The 21,224-nt window shown below is 33.6% G+C and overlaps 1 protein-coding gene across 2 annotated transcripts; it reads right to left on the bottom strand.

Moving 5' to 3' along the window:
• Positions 1 to 688: 688 nt before the first annotated feature.
• On the bottom strand, positions 689 to 19,815 carry LOC129254337 (double C2-like domain-containing protein beta). 2 transcript variants are annotated; one of them, XM_054892794.2, is made up of 14 exons: positions 19,691 to 19,815; positions 17,721 to 17,807; positions 17,128 to 17,263; positions 15,443 to 15,523; positions 14,560 to 14,778; positions 13,701 to 13,718; positions 11,098 to 11,496; positions 9,478 to 9,632; positions 8,710 to 8,819; positions 7,950 to 8,076; positions 7,356 to 7,510; positions 6,828 to 6,909; positions 6,134 to 6,230; positions 689 to 5,498 (listed from the first exon to the last, which is right to left on the bottom strand). In XM_054892794.2, exons 1-14 carry the CDS (start codon positions 19,793 to 19,795, stop codon positions 5,371 to 5,373), a joined length of 1,899 nt encoding a protein of 632 aa, XP_054748769.1. In that variant the 5' UTR covers positions 19,796 to 19,815; the 3' UTR covers positions 689 to 5,370. The 2 variants fall into 2 exon arrangements, with proteins under 2 accessions (XP_054748769.1, XP_054748770.1); XM_054892795.2 differs by lacking the exon at positions 13,701 to 13,718.
• Between the last annotated feature and the right edge of the window lie 1,409 nt (positions 19,816 to 21,224).

Raw genomic sequence — 21,224 nt, 5'->3', positions numbered from 1 at the left:
CCCCTATATTTGTCATGCCTGTGCTTAGTTTAATTTGACATACACGTACATGTAACATGAAAAACTTGCGCTGCATTAATTCCATGACATTTTCCTGTGAAGTCTTGCAAACATTTGAGACAAATTGGTATTCACACAAGTATGCAGTTTCGAAGTTACACAACATTTTGTGAGAGCATTTCAGACCCTAAATTGCCCAAAATTTTGATTTCCAGTCCAAGTCCAATGCAAATTTTATTTCTAGTCAATGTCATAAATCATTATGTCTACCTTAACTGAAACACATTAACAATTTGAATTTTGTCTATGCTCAGAATAGATTCACCAAAATTTTCCAAAAATATTAGATACATGTATGCATAAAATTATCAAGAAAGCTACATGTATCTGAAATTCAAATGATGTGTCAATTACATGTATTATTATTTTTTTTTTTGGGTGGGGTACAATTTACATGTTTACTCTTTCCCCTCCCCCTCTCTCTCTCTCTCTCTTTATTTTATTTTCTTTCTCTCTTGCCTCGTGTGCATGTTTATCTTTAGTTCACATTTGCATTCCTCACAACCTACATGTAATAGTTATCAATATTTTCTAAAATTAAACATGAATTTGTTGTAATGTATACTATTACCTCTAGTCATCACAACTTCAAACACTGAAAAAAATAACATTCAAACACTGAAAAAAATACATCTTAGTCCAGAAGTTTTTTTATTATAAATATTGGAGCACAAAATTGCCAACAATAGCACAGCTATATATTTTTCCATTTCTAACTATAAATTCTACCATATAGAGTTATGTTATACATATATCATAAACAAGTTTTCTTCTTTGAATAGAATATAATGTTGTACACCAAAGATACATAATGTAATATGGCAACATTTAGAAGGATGTCTAGTGTTTGTACAGCTTTTCAAGGCACATAAAATGATTATGAACATCCACATTTAGTATACCATAATACTATATGGTACACAACTAATGCATGATAGGTACTATACATACTGATACTTTCAAAACTAGTTGAACTTTGTGGAATATATTAAGTAATTTTCAATAAATAGAACGATCTGTCTTCAACAAGTGAAATACCATCTACATGTGTCAATAAAGGCCAGGACATTTACAGAAATGCATGGTAACATACATGTGCAAGTAGCAATATACATTTGACTACTTATCCGTGGAATGTAATCAGTATACATGTCCAATTGTTTGTTATTAGAACATGAAAATAACTTTATACATATTTGGCAAGTCATATGAATTAATATCAGCCTACACAGATGTGAAGTGCTAGGTGAATTTTTGAATAATTATCCATGGAAATGTGGAGAATGTAGAGTATAAAAGGAAAAAAAAAACTAGTCTATGATATGGCCTTGGACAGCATGAAGTCTGAGCATTAATGTTTATCTGCCACAAATGTATTCTGATAAGATCAATTTGTCTACAGCTGAGAATTGAAATTACATACAGCATTTACCTCCATAACAATCTAGTTTCTACTCCTATCAACATCCTACTTCAATTTTCAATAAATTATTCTATCCATCATAGTTTTTCTGAAAATGGAATGCCTATGTGCATGATAAAATCCTGCAAAAGCCTGACCGGAAGGACAGCTTTCACGCCTTTTTCTGCCAACACAGAACAAAAACAAAACATGATCTGGATGAATCACTTCTGTTTTCAGCCATGATAAAGTATTGGAATAATTGAATAATGAATAATTCAATTCCCATAAGGTTGGTACACAGACCACACAGATCCCATAGGTAACAGGTCATGCTTCACTTTGGAGAAGTGATAATAATGTCAGTGCTTATTTGCAGATGGCACTAGGTCATAATGCGTGTTTTCTTGATTCCTGTTGATGCAGTGATGTCTGAAAGCATGACTAATCTACGTTTTACCACTCTCCACCCAGATGTTGAATGAATATTCATTCTGAATCAACTTGCCAAATTAATTCATTCACCACAGTGGCGTAATGAGCCAACAATTTTGAGGGGGCTCGATCTGGTGTATCGCGTAATATTTTAAAAAGATGGAAGCAAGTGAAGTGAGCGAGCCAAAATTTTGACATTTTTATTACACAAATCCAATGTTTGTGATAGATTTTGACACAATATTCAGAAAAATATATATATCATGTGTATCCCTTTCCTTTTCTCCTTTTTTCTTGGTCGTGAAAAATTTGAGGGGGCAAGAGCCCCCCCCCCCCCCCCCGACCCATCATCTGTACGCCAGTGATGCACTATGGAAAAATTCAATATTTACATGTGTATGTATATTTTTACATTGTGATCTGTATTTAAGAATAAAATGCTTTGGCAATTCATGTATCCTATGACCTCATACTTATGAATTTAAGATATATATTTACAATATGTACATTTCATTAAAAGGTCAAATTAACCAGATTTATAACAATTAACAAAGCCATTCATCTTCTACAGCAAAATTACATCTACAGTTGTAATTGCACATTTCATTAAAGACGTCTATGTTTTACCTTAACAAAAAACTTTGACATTCTACATATACATCTACTGTCTATAACTCTTTGTGATTTGGTTACAAACTTTAACATAAATAAAAATTCAGAAAATGCCTTCGGGGTTGCCAACAGCTTTATGTGCATACTGGTTGACATACTACATTCACATTATTATATATTCCAGGGTAAAGGTTTTAGCACTGTATTTTTTATTGTTTTAGCTTAAAATACTACTTGTACTGCTACTCAATGAAGGTTATTAGTAAGTTATGGGTCTTGATCTTTCTTAGTTTTGTTTATCTAATTTTGTATTTATGACAGCTTAGTATTAATAAAGTACATGTAATATAAAATTATCAAAATTATCAACATAAAAAAAAGACATTTCACAAATTGGAAGATGAAAATCTACATGATGGTAAATTCCCTATTTCATATTAGCCATTAACACAAGAAGATTATTTCTGTTTCTATTTTCATTTCTATTCTACATATACACCTACAGGTTGGTAAATTGCCAATTCGTCTAACTGCCCACTCGTCCACTCACCACATGGTCTACTTTCATTTAGTCTTATGCCATTCCGTCCATCAACATTTCGTCTAACAACCATTTGGTCCATTAACAACTTGGTCCAATTATCACTACGTCCAATCACCATTTCGTCTATTACCATTTTGTCTAATAACCAGTTGGTCTGATATCCATTTCATTTTCATTCATTTTGCACAATTTAACACAATTAGACCAAGTGGAAAATGGACTAACATGGCTATTGGACCAACTGGTTATTAGACGGAATGGCATTAGACTAGATGAAAGTAGACCAGGTGGTGAGTGAACGAACTGACGATAGACCAAATGATAGTAGATGAGTTGGCAATTGGACGAATTGGAAATTAACCCACATGTTCTGGGGGATGAAAAAAAATTGTTTTATAGGCTCAAACATTTATAGTAGAATTTTCTAATCTACTCTACATGAAAACATTGTCAAATAGACACTCCATTGTCATCTTTTCCCCTTTTTTCTGTGAAGTGTGACCACCCTTTCTAAGCCATGTGATCTTCAAATTAATACATTCCATTGTTGATTAAAGTATTAAAAGAAGATACCGTATAAAGTTATCTACATATCTATACCTATTACACATATACATGTAGCAGAAGAAACCTCAAAAGGTTGCAAAGGCTTCTCCAACAGATTAAAAACAATACAATCACTTCGCTGCTTCTGCCCCTATTTCAGAAAAAGAAATATTTTATACACAAATCAAATTATTCAAAAATAAATTTGACCCACATTGATTGCAGATGCAATTGTAAGCCTTGCCTAACAAACCAATTATTCTATTTAATTCCATCTGATAAGGTACCCTATCTATAAGCCAGAAATATATCTTTTCATCGTCTATCCTTGCATTACTCAGGCAAACAGTGGGGAATTCTGAATAATTTTTTTTTTTAATGTGAAAATTTTATCACAGGATTCCTTTTTGAAGACAGCTGTGAATTTTTATATTAAGGTGCCATATGGATCATGTACCAGTAGTACAGTATCGTTAAAAAAAAAAAGGGACAAGTAATTCAAAAATTCTAGTTGAAAACCGCTTCAATCTATCCCACATCAATTCACTGAAAAAATAACCTTCTGTCCAATCCAATCCCTTCCATAAACATTGCCTTATCACAATTTGATGAAGACATTAAAAAATATTTCTTCACAAAGATTTTCTAAATATTGATAAATGAATCACTATTTGACTTTATATTAGAACTCAATTGCAATAAATGTACATCAACACATGGACATTTTCTTAAATATTTTTAAAAAGCCAACACTTCACTATGAGGTAAAAGAACACTGCAATAGAAAACCTAAAGCGTTTTGAATAAAATATTATTGAAATACAATTTGTTTAAATGTTGGGAATATAATCAAAACATTCACTATCTTAAAAAATCTAATATGAAGGAATGGCAAGCGATGATTTTGTGAAAATCAAAATGTAGAATTATTTTTAAAAAATGCAAAGTGAATGAGGATGCTGCAAATGGTCTATTTCAGGAAAACTGCATATTGAAAAGTCATGTGCCTTGAATCATGCCCCTTACAACTTCTGGCTCTTGCACAAGTGTTGATATTTTGCACTTTCAGGAGATTAAAGTTCAAAAGTTTATCGATTCCATCTCTATTTTGCAACCTCTCCCATTGGTGCCTGGGGCACATGCCACATGAGCCCATTACATATGCCTGGATGTGTTGCCATCAACATCAACAGCCTTTGTGCACCCAACTAGCAACTTACTTCTATCACTCATACCTTACTAGTAACTTAACCAACTTGAAAAAAAAATCTAAATACAGAATAGAATGAGACTTTAAAAAATCAATCAAAATGTAGAATTACTCTTGTCAAATAAACTTATAAATTGAAGTAGTCCAATTATCCAATATCCAGTTGGCAAAATTAATTTTGATTTTAATTGTCTATATTCCTGTGTGAATGAAGATTTATATCAGTTTAGACTCAAATAAAATAATCTCGATAAATACCACATATATCCACAGAGAAAAAAACATATTGCATAAAGTTTCTACAAAATACTTTACCAAGAAAAAACAAAATGCATGCTTTGAAAAGTCTTTGGGAACAGATTTTCATCTGAATAATAAGAATGTACATTTTGTTTGGAAATAAGAATGTTCACTTTTGCTTGTTTGTGCATGATCCTATCTACACATCAGTAACATTGACTATCATTTCACCTGTAATATACTACATCAAAATTTTACCTCAAACTACATCTACATACTTCAATACAAACATACATTTATCTAGTAAATAATTCAGATATCTTATTCCTCTCCGAAAATCTCATCAGAAAGAGTGTGCCATCTCTCGTATTTCTTGTCGATTCCTTTAAGAGTCTCAAACCAATGTCGTAGACGCTCGCCCTTACTGTTGATTCCAAGCTGTACGCCACCTGCAAGGGGGGGGGAAGAAATCCTCACTTTTTATCGGTTTTCTTTGGCAATCACATTATTTCCCATTTCAGTTTCACGGTTAGTCAATGTTAAGGCGTTAAAAAAATGAATTTATTAACTTGAAGGTTCGGGACAAAATATTTTATTAAATACATATACCTTTTATGGCCAAAAGTCAGTTCATTGATTTCATGCAACACCAAGTTTCACCCATGTTCTCATGATATATTCATAAAAATGAGGCAAAAAATATTTATGGAAAACACTGTCATTGTAAGCAATCTTGACAGTGTTTTGTGTTTGGGTTCCATTTTGGCTTTTTATTTATAATGATAGTAAAATATTTTATCTGTTTGTTTTCTGAATTTTTTGTCTAACATTTAGAAAACATTCAGAAAACAATGAGATAACAGAAAAAAACAATAACATTTGATTATTTTTTGCCCATATAAAATGTATTTAATGCACTTTAAATGGGCAAATAAATATCAGTCTATTTTTTGTGAGGAGTTCATGTATTTCAATACATGCATTTCTGTGTGAAAGTTGAAAACTGTTTGCAAACTTGTTTATTTTCAGGGACAATAAAATAACAAATCATGTAATATATAGTAAAGTATGTTGATGATCTTACCTATGTAATCATTAGCCTTGGCAATGTCTTTATCCCAAACAGTGATCTCTAGTGTCTTCTTAGCTAATTCATTGTGCTTCACTTCATAGTAGAATTCCTTCCAAATTAGAAATAAAAAAGCAGATACAATCAATTAAAAATATATACATAAAACTTTGATTGGTTAATAATAAGTGATTGCCATGAATAAATATATGCGTTTATCTACATTAGACACATGATAAATCGTCTTCAATGATACCATTTCAAAATATCAATTTCATGCATTTTTTTTCTATGACTGCTGTGTATGGCATTTGTTTTCTTTGAACAAAACATACTTTATCCTTTTGTTTTTGCTATTTCATTGGAAAAGAGGTAATGGGGAAAAGTAAATCATGTGAACTAAAAATGGGAACAAAATTACAATTAAATGAATAATCCCTGTTCTTCATCTTTCTTCAAAATATCATCTAGGTTGCAGATAATGCCATAATTTCGAAGGCCAGTAATACAAAATAAGGCAGCTCATCACATAGCTGATTTGAGTGATGTCACACAATCACTGCAATCAATTGTGAAACTATGCCCTACAATTAATCAATTTGCATTACAAATCCTAGAAGCAACAGATCCTGTTCATATTTTGATAGGGTGAAAAACTCTGTTTCTACGCTTTTGTTAAATTGCGTGTTTGTTTGGGGTTAATTTTTACCTCGTTGAATTCAGGATTGAGTGTCCTCTTCTTGACTGCCGTCTTGTGTTTTGTTCTTTTCCCTGCATCTGGTTTCAGGTATCTGTGGCATGCAAAAAACAAGAAATGTGGGTAGTAATCAAATATACTAAGTCAGTCGATAGTATATGAACAATAACAAACAAATTGTTAAAAAAACACAAATTCTCTAAAAATCAGCAAATTCATAGTCATTACTATTAAAGAACCAAAAAAATTTGTTGGTTGGAAAAAAAAATACACACTTGCAAAATAACTAAAGGTAGGAACTAGAAAGTTATAGTAAATAATGAGACATCATAAAACACATAATACTCAAAATAGATAACTTTAGTATAACGTATAACATGTTCAAAGATTTTTTTTTTAATTATGAAAATGAACATATATCAGGAATACATGTAAATAAATAACCTTTCGTTAAATTATTAAGGTCAATCACAATTAAAACATTTAGGTCATTCAGAAATCAACTTTTTCTATTTGATTTTAACTTAAAGTAAAACTCACACTTTGACATAAGGATCTGAGTAACCATTTGAGTCCATGGCAGCTAGCCCCGCCCCTCTGATAATGCTGACTACAAGAGTCTGTCTAGTGCTGACGTATTTCAGACCAACCATCAGCTTACCACGCTCTCCAGCTAATTCATCATCCTTCTCCAACTATGTAGGATAAAATGGTGATTATCATCATAATCGTCGTCATTACCATCATCATCATCACTATAACCATCACAATAACCTTCATCACCAACAATATCACCTTCATCATCATCATCACCATCATCGTCATAATCATCCCCACCATCACCCCACCATTGTTATCATCATCATCATCACCATCACCATCACCACCACCACCACCATCACTACCATAATCATCCTTACCATCATCATCACAACCACCATTATCATTACATCACCATCATCTTCATCATCATCCTCATAATCATCATCACAGCCAGTATTATCTTATAAGTTTCAAGTGCTGAATATTTTAAGGAAATCTCATATTTTCATTTGGTGGTAAAAAAAGTTTTTACACTATACATGTAATACATGCATTGAGATTTTCAGTGTTGTCAAGGAAATGTTTACTTACTGGAAGAGGTTTTTCAAGATAAACGCTGAGTGACTTGGTTTGGTATGGTGTGAGCTTTCTAAGCGGTAGCCTGTATTCTCCGATAAAATCATTGTGGCCAAATCTATCTTCGTCCAATACTGATAACCTGGCAATGATATATATATTTTTCATTTAAATAACCTTCATTTCAATCAAATTTTTTTATCAAAAACTCTTAATTTACAATAAATATATTTCTATGGTTAGTATATTTATCATATCATTATTTCATTTTGAATGATCATGGGGGTGTTTCACGAAGATTTAAGTATGACCTAAGGTCGCACTTAAATGTCTAGTTGCGTGGGGTATAAGAGGCATGACCGCATTGGTCAGATCATGCAAAGAGGACGCACGCTACTGCGTATTAATCAATAAGATTGCTCGTTGCATATCATGTATGCGTCGGCATTTAAGTGCGACTATAAGCCAAACTTAAACCTTTGTGAAACATCCCCCAGATCAATTACTTCCTATTTGCTCGTCAATATTCATCTCTTTAACTTGCTATAAAAATGTTTGTAAATAAGTCCCTTGCTACAATACAGCATTCATGGTCATAAAATGTATAATATATCCCACTTTTGATGCAAAGAAATTTCCCATCTGCTCCAAAAGCAATATGTCCCAGACATACAATGTAATCCTTATCATACATGTATATCATGTACTGTAAGTTAGGAATATGTGATACAAAAATTTGTATTACATGAATAGATCTATTGGAAATTATGATTACCTAAGGATTTTTCTTGAGAGGTCATCCTCGGTGACCCCGTAGTAGGTTAGTGTCTCGTTGAAGTCTGGATTCAGGGTTTTGGCAACAGTCTTTGTACGTAACTTTGTAGACTAGAGAAGGACAGATGATATAGTAAATAACTATCATGGAATATGTTATCTCATGCTGGACACTTGTCCCTACATGTACTTACCAAATTAAAGCTGTGCATGGTAATAATAATAATAGAAATTAATGCATCTCAGAACAGATCATCTCTAGACAGATCATGCTATATACAAATGCCTATTATTATCATTTCACTGTCATTATTATTATTATATTATCATTACTATTATCATCATCATCATTATCATTAGTAGTATTATTATCATCAATATTGTTATTGTTAAATCGAACAAATCTGCATTCTGAATGCGGACTGGTGATATAGTTCTCAGAACATGTCTAAACGTTACTTTATCAAAACATCCAATGAGCCTGCAAACAAAGCTTACTTCAGAAAATATATTGCATTTTTAAGGTTTTAAAGGCACTTTCATTTTACAATAAGTTAATAAATTTACAAATGCTATAAATTCTTAGATTCTGGAAGAATGTAGGACTATTAGTATGAAATAACAGTAGGATAGGTGCATATCACACCAGTGATTGTGTTAATTACATACATGTACATGAAGTCAGTGGGATTGCAACAAAGCATTTTCATCATACTGCAATTTATCTTTCGTTTGCATTTTCCTAGACGGATTTCTTCCAATTTATTACCTTGGTTGCTCCAGGCAACAAATGTAACTTGACGTAAGGATCTGATAGGCCATTAGAATCCATGGCTTTGAGACCACGAGCCTTGGTGACGGTGCAATGGAGTGCATTGTTAATACCATCATAAAGAACAGAGAACTCAAGGGTTCCAAGAGAACCTGGGTTAGACAAGAAAATGATGATGCAGAGAGCAAGAGATAGAGAGAGAGAGAGAGTTAAAGAGACAGACAGACACGGACACAAAAAGAGATTCAGATGAGGCAAAGAGGGGCAGACATAAAGGAGTGTAGAAACAGACAGGAATAGACAAGGAAAGAGAGGGCAAGAGTTAGATGGAGACAAGAGAGAGTCAGACAGATGGGCAAAGACAATGAAACAGAAAGACACAAAGAGAAAGGTGAGAAATAAGTAGGCATAAAAAATAAAAGGGAGAGAGACAGACGGACAAGGCAAAGAAATACAGACATACATTATATAAAGGAGGAGAGAACAGACATGAAAATGAATGGGAGGGAGAGAGTGAAAGACAGGAATGAGTCAGACAAAGAGAATGAGAGTTACAGAAAGACACAGATAGGAAGAGACAGGTAGAAATGTATACAAATGAAGAGAGATTGAGTGAGAGAGAGAAACAGAAATGGAGATCCAGATAGACAGATGTGCAATGGAAAATAAAGAAAAGAAGGGATGAAGTATTAATGATGAAATTAGTAATTATTTGATACAGCAGAACTATGCCTTCTCCCAACAAGCACACAAATGATATGCCTCTATGACTTCCTATTATAATGCATGTATACATTTATATTTTCATTTAAACAATAGAGATATCACAAATATAACAGATAACATTTTGCTGAATTCAGAAAGGCTTAACGGATTCCACTATGGTTTGCATTCATTTTAGTTAACAGTTTTGTCTGAAAATCCATAATTTAGAGCAAATGGTAGAATAAGAACCACATTCTCAGCAGGATGATCCCAAAACTAAGCAAAGCTAATTAACATACAGTATGCACACAAAAAAAAAACTTCAGGAAATGCTTCATCATGATTGCAAATTTGCTGGTATACATGCTTTGATGGACTTTACTAGGATAAGGGATTATTTTTTTTAATTAAGAGAAACACTTTAATGTTAGTATGATTGGTTGAGAGTGGATATGCAATGGTAGGGTAAATTCAATGGAGTAAAAGGTGTTATAATCTTGAGGTTAAATGTATCACCCAACCACCACAAGCATTGGTGCCTATTGTACTCGACCATGTCTTAACCAAAGCCATCGGGCTAAAACAAAAATCTACATGAAGTGTATGCCATTTCACTGCATCAAGGGCTTTTTAAAAGATAAATCCTCAAATTGGCAACATGATGGATATGTTAAAAATCTTTGTCTTTTCATGCAACTTCTATCTCGGAAATACATGTATATTCAACCTTACTTTCAAATTATTCCATGTAAATAAACCTTTTTATAAAAATGCAGAAAAGAAAGAAAATCTTTTTGTTCTAAATTTGATGAGTAAAACTTTATAAAGTAAGGCTTCATATCAATCATCTCAAAATCTACATAATTTTTCATTAAAACTTTGTCATTTTCTGGAAGGGAATCCAATACATACTTCCTTCATCAGGTGAGCTATCCATAGCATCCCCGACATACTCCTGAGGGTCGTAACCGTTCCCCTCGCTGCCGCTACCACCACCACCACCACCGCTCATCATAATGCCACCAGCCACCTGCAAGCCCCCCTTACCACCGTTACCGTACCCTCCACCGCCAGAGCCCCCATAGTGACCGGCATACTGTCCCCCTGCACCTCCACCACCGGCATAACCATTGTCCCCATCACCGGCTGCCACCCCTCCATACTGGCTAAAGGCGCGGTCCATGTAATCATCGGCGTCACCAAGGGATTGCCTTGGGTTGCTGTCGTACCTGGAGCCTCGGGAGGTGGAGGTCTGGTAGGGGGTGGAGGAGCCTCCACCGGTGGAGCGGGTGGAGCTGGTACGAGAAAGCTCTGGTGAAGGATACCCAATGAACCATGAAAGAAAGAGAAAAGAGATGGAATGGAATGAGATGAAAACAGTGTTAATGGGGTTGGTAATTAGTGATTCTCGATAGACATGACATGATGATGGATGATGCAATATCCATGTACAACAACATATCTGCAAAGAATTTCAATGAATAAACAGTACAACAAAATTTGAATCACAATTACTGTATTACCTACATGTAAATTAATCTAAATTGTTCCGTACATACACTTATTATGTTGTATGATGATTTTGGTAGGCAATGTTTTAAATAAAATCTACTTTTAACTATCTTAAACATAATGAAAAGCATTTCAAGATTAAATTCATTTTAATCAAATGTGTGGTAAAATGCAAACATGTACATGTATTATACATTGGACACATATGTTCACCTTGCAACACTTTGGGCTTACCACACAAAGGTGTCTGTGTAAAACTGAAATACTGGCAAAATTTTGCTTCCAAGAATGAATATTTTGAATATTTTTAATTGAATAAAACTAGCTGTATATTGTTTTGCTTACATAATTATATACTATTATTTTGATTAGTGTGTTTTGGATCCTTACAAGATGGACTGTCATATTAATAATATTTTGGTTAGGGTAAAATATGATAAAATATTGGTGAAAAGATGATAAAATATTTGCATGTTTCCTATGTTTGGCAGCAACACACACTTTGAATTATATATCTAGTAGGGTTCCAATTTTGAATTCAAAATATTGATGCATGTACATGTATAAATCAAACCAAAAGTTCTTAGCAAACTCCTTGTATACCGAAAAATAAAATGGCATGTATTCCTTTTAATGTAACATATAGCTATTCGAGCTCTGACCAACAAGTTAATATCTAACATAGATCAATTAAGTATTAAAATTGGATGACAACTGTAAATAAGGAGGTAACTAGTGTATTTACTCTTGAAATTGTAACAGATGATTCACATATGTATCAATTATCTTTGTAACATTCTTCAAAAGACTATTTCATTGTCATTTAAAAGTGAATCATCAAAGCATCCATATTCAGCGGTTGAGGGTTTTCCATTGTTCATAAGCCCTTGACCAACTTTCAGTTGTTTTGTCAATTATGTATACATACTTTTAGTAAACACAATTCTCTTAAATTTCATTAAAATTAGAAAATAAAAAAAAGAGTATGAAGCATTAGGTGAAAGGAACTCAGTAATTTCTTGGTATATTATTCATCATTATTTGATATTTTCCTTCCTTTGTAAGAATCTCTGAGAATTCTTATAAAACAGAGGAACTCTCAAACACAAGAACAAATGAAAGAGTTAAAGAAAGGACAAAACTTAAAGGACCCTCTTCACATAGACACATCAAAATATGAAGAGTGAAATATACATGTACAGAAAAACAATTGAGGCCTGTTTCCATGGTCATATAATTTGGTTGTAGTTGAAAGCAATGATGTGCACAACCCATCACCGATGCTTTTTTAGTGGCAATGCATAAACATGGTGTATGTGGTGGTATGATTTGGTCATCAATAAATGGCCACAAAGTACATGGCACAGGTGTGGAATTTGCTGTTTCAATGCTCTTTCAGATGTGACATAACAAAGCTTAGCAATGTTTTAGTTTGAGGTGTCAAAAGTTTTGCAAAGGCTGTAGAAATTTTGTCGCAATGCAACAAAAAAATTGCACATTAATCAGATTCTTTAATAAGCTAGCACAAATAATGGATCAGGTTGTGTGGACAAACCAATGGTATCATTTAAAATGATGCAATAAAGAAATCATGATGACATCATAAATCACAGCATCACAATGAAATCATAGTGTCATGAATTCGTTCGTTCATTATCATAAATCCTTCAAGTCTTGAAGCATATAATGGGCATTTATCAATTCGCGAAAGGCCATTGGTCTCTCTACAATTGATCTGAAAATTATGAAAAGTGTTACTCAGCCTTGTCTTAACACATCTGAACGGGCCTTACTGTGCAAGCTGATATTAGTTGGCAAGAACATGGCGTAAATGACAGGAAATAGTTCAGTTTGGTGCTAGAAATTACATAATGGCAATGGTACATTTAGAACAGCTGCGGTGAGAATATAAAGTGTATCAGCCGAACTGGTGACAAAAAAGGGTGAAAAAGAACAGAAATACACCAAAGTGCGCCAGTGAAAATAAACTGGTCTAAACTTACTGTCCTTTCCAAGAGTAGCTGTTGATAAGAAAGATTGTATTTATATAGTTGATGATCATGAAACTCGAAAAAAAAAAGTATATGACTTTGAAAATATTTCTCATTCAACGTTGAAATAAACCCAAGAAAAATTTATCATACTGTACATGTCTTGGGTGATCATAGGAAATTATTTTGAAATATAAATTGTTGTGATCATTACTCTTTATTGTTTATTTCTTCTTTTAGTACAATTATCACTCTCATTACTGTAATATACTTGTTGATATTATAATTACTATTAATCATTATTTTCATTAGATTTGCCTCATATGCTCAAAATTATTATTACCACTTAAATAATCATTTAACATTTCAAGCATAATACCGTTATTATTTGCCTATAGAATATTGGTTTTATCAGATTATATAATTTTATTCACCATTACTATTTTGTCCTGTATAAATATAATTATCATGTTCATATACTTTACGTTTTTTTACATGATTATGTTTTATAATTTCTCATTAATTGTAAATATGTGAGCACAACAATTTGCCAAACAAATATATTATACATGCATATCATTATGTTGACACATATGACATATGATTATTATGATCTTGCTGTTACAACCTTTCAAAAGTTTCATTGATTTTCAATATGTAATTACTTCTACGATAAAAAATGTATGATACACCGAATGTAGACATATATGACATATATATATATCATTAACATTATTATGCTATCTTTCATTATTTTTTTCCCATTTATTATCTTCATGTAGATGAATCTGTAATTTTAATTTTATACTACTTTTTTGTCATATTTGACACATTAACATGATAACAATGTAATACTAGAAGACCTACTAACCTCCGGGGGTACTTCTCTCACTGTCCGAATCATCATGTCCGCCGTCACCCACGCTGCTATCGTTTGCACTTCCGTACCATCCCCCGCTGCCGATACTCGTCCGGCTACCAGCCATGTGATTGGATGAATAGATGGTACCGGGGTAATCGCCCTTCGATCCCCCTCCTAGAAGGTTCGCGCTGCTCAGTCCGCTACTGGATATGCTTGTGTCGTCTTGATCTGAAAACAGGATTAAGATGCATACAATATGATCAAAATCAAAGGTATGTGTATATATTCCACTTCCATAGAATTTTCACTGCAGCCTATTTTACAATGCATTTTTAATTCATCAGATATGATTTTTATTTGAACAGAACAATACATCTGTAAATAGATTTATAAATTTTGCAGCATGAATACTAAGTATATGAGGAACCTTTCTTTACGAGAAAATATTGCACATGTAAAGGACACTGTGTCAATGAAATTGAATATGATCATTATTAATGCTAAAATGATCAAAATTTCTATCAAGTGGAAAACTTGAAATAGACTTTATCTGGGTTTCATGATGATTGCTTATGAAATAAGACAATGGAAAAATATTGGGGAAAATACGAAGAACTTGGATAGATAATAACCATATATATCCTCACAATAAAAGAAAATGTAATAAGAATTTAATTATATGATGAAATGTTTAAAATTATGTCATCCTAAATTTACATTTTTATTAGCCTCCTATAGAGTCAAAGTAATGTCCATGCAATCAATTACACTTGTTTTCAAATATTCTCTCCTGCATTACAAAAAACCTACATACATCATAATGATGAGGGAAAAAGAGAGAGTAACACCAGGCATTCTCTTCAGGTCCTGAGAGATTAATTGGATAACTTACCTCCATCTCGTTTGGTTCTCCTCTTACGACCTAGACTGACGTCATCATCAGAACTAGAAGCGTCTGAGCTCTCGCTGTCAGCTGAAGAAAGCCAAACAAACAGGCCATTTATAGAGCATATTGGACATGTGATACAGACTACACAGTGACTCATCACCCACTTGGAAGTTACATGAAGTTTCACCACCCCCATCCCCCCCCCCCCCCTCTTTCAAAAACGGGTAAGAGAACAAGCTCATTCGCTTTTAGTCAGCACCTATCTTTGAAGTACATCACAACTTTATATGCTGATATTGTCGAATTGGCTTTGACTGCGCTTATTCTAATTTTGCAATACATACATGTAGGCTAAATAAGTATGGGTTCTTCTCCCTATGGCTATCATTTAAAGGGATGCTCTGGGCCAAAAATATTTACATCTATATAAATAGAGTGAAAATTCACAGAGCAAAATGCTGAAAATTTCATTAAAATCGGATAACAAATAGCGAAGTTATTGAATTTTAAAGTTTAGCAATATTGTGTGATAACAGTTATCCGCACGTCATCATGAATATTCATTCGGTGGGCTGATGATGTCACATCCCCATTTTCCTTTTTTCTTAAGTTATTACATGAATTCATAATCATTTCATTTTTTTCATACATGTGTAAATGATATGTCTCCAGTATGATGAAATAAGTTGCAGCAATGCATGTAGATAACTAATGCACTTTATCAATTGTCAATCCAACTGTTTTAGTTCTTGGTATAAACATTTAGTATAAAACTAATTTCATATAATAAAATACAAAAGAACAAGTGGGATATGAGATCATCAGCCCACTTAATGAATATTCATGAAGACTTGCCTAGAACTGTTTCACCAGAATAATGCAAATATTTAAAATTCAATAACTTAGTTATTTGTTATCCGATTTTGATCAAATTTTCAGCATTTTGCTCCATGTGAATTTTACTCTAGTTATTGAAATATAAATATCTTCAGCCTGGAGCATCCCTTTAAAATAAGGTATTTCAAAAAATGAATAAAGTAAATAAATTTATTAGCTACAAGTATGCAGAATGGTACATTTTGAAAGAGGTTCCTCAAGTAAAACAAGGATGTTACTTATATACACCTGTATATATATATATATATATATATATATATTTCAACATTCCATGTGGACCTTTGCTGACACATTGCAATACTAACCTTTTACTTTTATAATGATTATTCCTTTAAAGTTCTAACGACAACCTGAACCACCTTGCAAAACTCAAACACCTTCGCTCCCAACTGGCCCATCCTTTATCTAGTGATGGCCTTATTTCTTTTAAAGGCAAAAAATGGTACCCTTGATTTGAATGTCTCTGCTTAACTGGCTCATATCCCCCTCAGACTGACCCATACATACTCCACCTTGCCTCCTCTTGATGGGGATTGCCTTATTTGTTTTAAAGCAAACATTCCTCTACCGGACCCTGACATTCTGACCTACACACATCCAACTTATCTCGCCTTCTCCTAATGGACATGCATGGTCTCAATTCATCTAGAGCACACTTCCCCCTAACACAGTCATCTAACCTCACGTTCTCATGATGGAGAGGTCTCATTCTCATAGATCACACATCCTATATTGAATTCCTTGCCCCCCCCCCCTCCCCTCTCAAGTTGACCCACACACACTCAACTAACCTCGTCTTCTCCTGATGGGCGTGGCTTCGTTTCTTCTAAAGCTACCAGGGTATCTATGATGCATGTCAGATTTCTTCTCAGGGACTGTGTACTTTGGTAGAGCTTTGAAGAACCAAGCTCCCGATCGCTTCCATAACTAGAAAAGGGATGATGAAGAGAAACGTCAAATGCAAGGTTTCATAAGACGTGGTGCATCAAGTCCCCTATGATACAGATTCCCCCAAATTCCTAAAATGACAAAATGATAATTGTGGCATGCCAGCAGTCTCCGACCAATCTGACAGATATTAGCAGTTTACAAATTAACATGATCTAAATATAAACTTTACTCTTCTAGCACATAAACCATTGTGTCATTTATCACAATAATTTATGTTCTTTTCTCAGAGCTAACCTTTAATAGGGCAATAAAAAGCAGATACCACTGTACAGATAAGTTCAAACAGTTATTCAGGAAAGCACTTCATGAACACAAAATCAGTGATTTCCACCAACTAAAGAATTGTTATAAACTACTGAAATTCTCGCATTTGTAAGTGAAAATCTCTGACAAGATGCCAGCTACATGTACCTTTGAATAATTGATTCCTTACCTCTCTCGTCTCACTACATATTTTGCAAAGCATGATGGGCTGTTTAATGCTGTTGGTTGTGTCTACACCACATTTGGAACATACAGCCTAAGAATGACAAATAATTGAGAAACACCATACAAAAAAATATTCGGAATACAACTACTGTAAGAAAACAAGTGGAACGCCTCTGGCAGTCTCGCCTGCATTACGCAATTTAATATAGCAGCAGTGCTAACTTTGAAAACTACTATAAAATAATCATTCACAAAAACATCATTCATATAATGTCATAATACCACGTTCATTGACCATAAATGACATTTGAACAGAGACTTAAGACTGTCAACTACATGTACACCCATGTCCACATTTCATTCACTCTATCCATAAACTTTCAAAGTTATGATGGCACTTCAACAATTACCCCAACATGGCCTAAGTTTATTGACCTTAACTGACATTTGACTTGGTTTTGTGACCTGAAACTCACAGGGGATGTTCAGTGATGCTTGATTACTCTTATATCCCAAGTTTTATGAACTAGATCCATAAACTTTCAGAGTTAGGATGGTAATTCAACAAATACCCCCAACCTGGCCAAAGTTCATTGACCTTTAATGACCTTTGACCATGGTCATGTGACCTGAAACTCGTACAGGATGTTCAGTGATACTTGATTACTCTTTTGTCCAAGTTTTATGAACTAGATCCGTAACCTTTCAGAGTTAGGATGGTAATTTAACAAATACCCCCAACACGGCCAAAGTTCATTGACCTTAAATGACCATTGACCATGGTCATGTGACCTGAAACTCGCACAGGATATTCAGTGGTACTTGATTAACCTAATGTCCAAGTTTCATAAACTAGATCCATAAATTTTCAAAGTTATGATGGTAATTCAACAAATACCCCCAACTTGGCCAAAGTTCATTGACCCTAAATGACCTTTGACCTTGGTCATGTGACCTGAAACTCAAGCAGGATGTTCACTAATACTTGATTAACCTTATGTCCAAGTTTCATGGACTAGATCCATATATTTTCAAAGTTATGATAGTAATTCAACAAATACCCCCAACTTGACCAAAGTTCATTGACCCTAAATGACCTTTGACCTTGGTCACGTGACCTGAAACTCGAGCAGGATGTTCACTAATACTTGATTAATCTTATGCCCAAGTTTCATGAACTAGGTTCATATACTTTCTAAGTTATGATGTCATTTCAAAAACTTAACCTTCGGTTAAGATTTTGAAAATAATTTTCCCAACATGGTCTAAGTTCATTGACCCTAAATGACCTTTGACCTTGGTCATGTGACCTGAAACTCAGGCAGGATGTTCAGTAATACTTGATTAACCTTATGTCCAAGTTTCATGAACTAGGTCCATATACTTTCAGTTATGATGTCATTTCAAAAACTTAACCTTAGGTTAAGATTTGATGTTGACGCCGCCGCCGCCGTCGCCGTCGGAAAAGCGGCGCCTACAAAAAATGAACAGAGTAATAAATTAGAAAATGTTGAATATAAATGAATAGATGATATTTTACGTCATGAAGCATTCTTTCAAAGATTTGAAACCAAGAGTTTAAGTTACCAGGGGGCCGTTTCATAAAGCTGTTCGTAAGTTAAGAGCGACTTTAAGAGCGACTGGTGAACCCTTCTTACGCGCTTAACCATCGCCGATTCAATATACCATTTACTACAAGAAAGGTTCACCAGTCGTTCTTAAAGTTGCTCTTAACTTACGAACAGCTTTATGAAACACCCACCAGGTCAGATTCTGAAGGTCATATGTAACCTCAAGGTATTAATTTAATGTCAAAGGTCATTTTCATGACAAAGTTACGGAAATCTTATTGCACATACAGTAAACAGTACATTTCTTCGACTTTACTATACCCTGTATAACATACACCAATAAGATTTCATAAAATCATTGCTAACTTCATCAGACTTAAGAGAGGTCAAAGGTTAAGGTTACCTTGTAGCAATCGTAGCAGGTCATAGGTGAAGCTCCTAAGAGACCGAACTCATCCCCACAGAGGATACACTGAGTCGTCCCATTACCAAGGGAGTTTTTCTTCATATTGTCTAGCTTATCCACCAGTCGCCTGCAAAAAAATTAAAAAAATAAAAATCAGAATCAATTTGAAAATACAATGATTGAGAGCCTTGATCTGGATATTGATTTGAAAATATATTACCAATCTCAATCCAACAGATTTAAACCTGAAATATATCCACAAGCCACTTGCAATAAACACATAAAGCAAGCTTAAAATGACAACATAAATATATCAAAAGATTTCGCTGTATTCTGATTAGACAATGAAAATCAATCGATTCAAAATATGCGATTCTGAAGTTTAAAAAAGTGGATTCTACAGTATTATGACTACATCTAGAAAACTAGTGGCAATCATCTATTGGGTTTATTTTTTTTCAATAATAAACAGTTTTATATTATTGCTGTGTAAATTTAAAAGGGCACATGAAAACTTTCATGTGGTAATATTCTATCTCGTTTTATATTACAGGAAATAATCATTTTAATGCTCCCTGCACATCATCATAATAATTCCATAACATTCAATACAGACAAATGCAATTGCACATGCACACAGACACAACACAAACACACCACACGCACACACCCTCCCACTTGAGTAAGTACCCCCATGAAGGCAAAATAACACATTATTCTCACAGGAGAGTATTTTTTGGATGGTGACAAAGTCAATCATATTGCAGACAAGAGTTATAGTAAATTGACTGTCTAGACACTTCCACTTTCATTCTGAATTCAATTTCATTTTAGAAAGAGAAAAATTAAAATCTTACTCTCATACAGAAAAAATGAATGAATTAGCTTTCTGTCTTAGAGAGGAAGTTAGTTTCCATACACTAACAGTTCCACACTGAATTTAATTTCATTTTGGAAAGAGACTAATCTAAATCTTACTGATGTACTGTTAAGAGACTGAATGGATTGTTTTGGGGGTTTTAAATGAGGAATTAGTTTCTATAAAAGAGGAATAAAAAATTGTACTAACGTTGGTTTAAAAGTGAGTTATAGTATTCTCATTTTCTTTCAAATTTGTGATGTCACATGTGAGTGACTGGCTCCCATATCATAATATGTTATAAAATTCAATTCCTTGCCATTTCTTAACAAATCATGTGACTGGACTGATTTGTGTGTGTGTGTGAGCATTTATAAAATATTGTGCGTTTTATCCATGAATTGAACTGAATTGAATTAATTAAACATGGTTTATAGCATTTATTTTTTCCATAATGATTTCATTATTTTTACTTCTGTTCCTTCTAAATTATCTTTTGTATACATCTTTACCCAATGGTATTCTAGGGATACTACTTATTACATTTCAGGAGCTCCCTCTAACGATATTTTTCACTATAATAGTCATGTGTGAACATAATTGTGTTCTCGCCAGCAAAGTTTTTAGGATGATGAATTTGATTTAATCTTGTACCACTCTGTCGATGAAGAG

Source organism: Lytechinus pictus, chromosome 2 (assembly GCF_037042905.1).
Source record: "Lytechinus pictus isolate F3 Inbred chromosome 2, Lp3.0, whole genome shotgun sequence".
Classification (NCBI taxonomy): Eukaryota; Metazoa; Echinodermata; class Echinoidea; order Temnopleuroida; family Toxopneustidae; genus Lytechinus; species Lytechinus pictus.
Note: the sequence above shows the minus strand (reverse complement) of the source record. Positions and strands in the feature narration are given on the sequence as shown.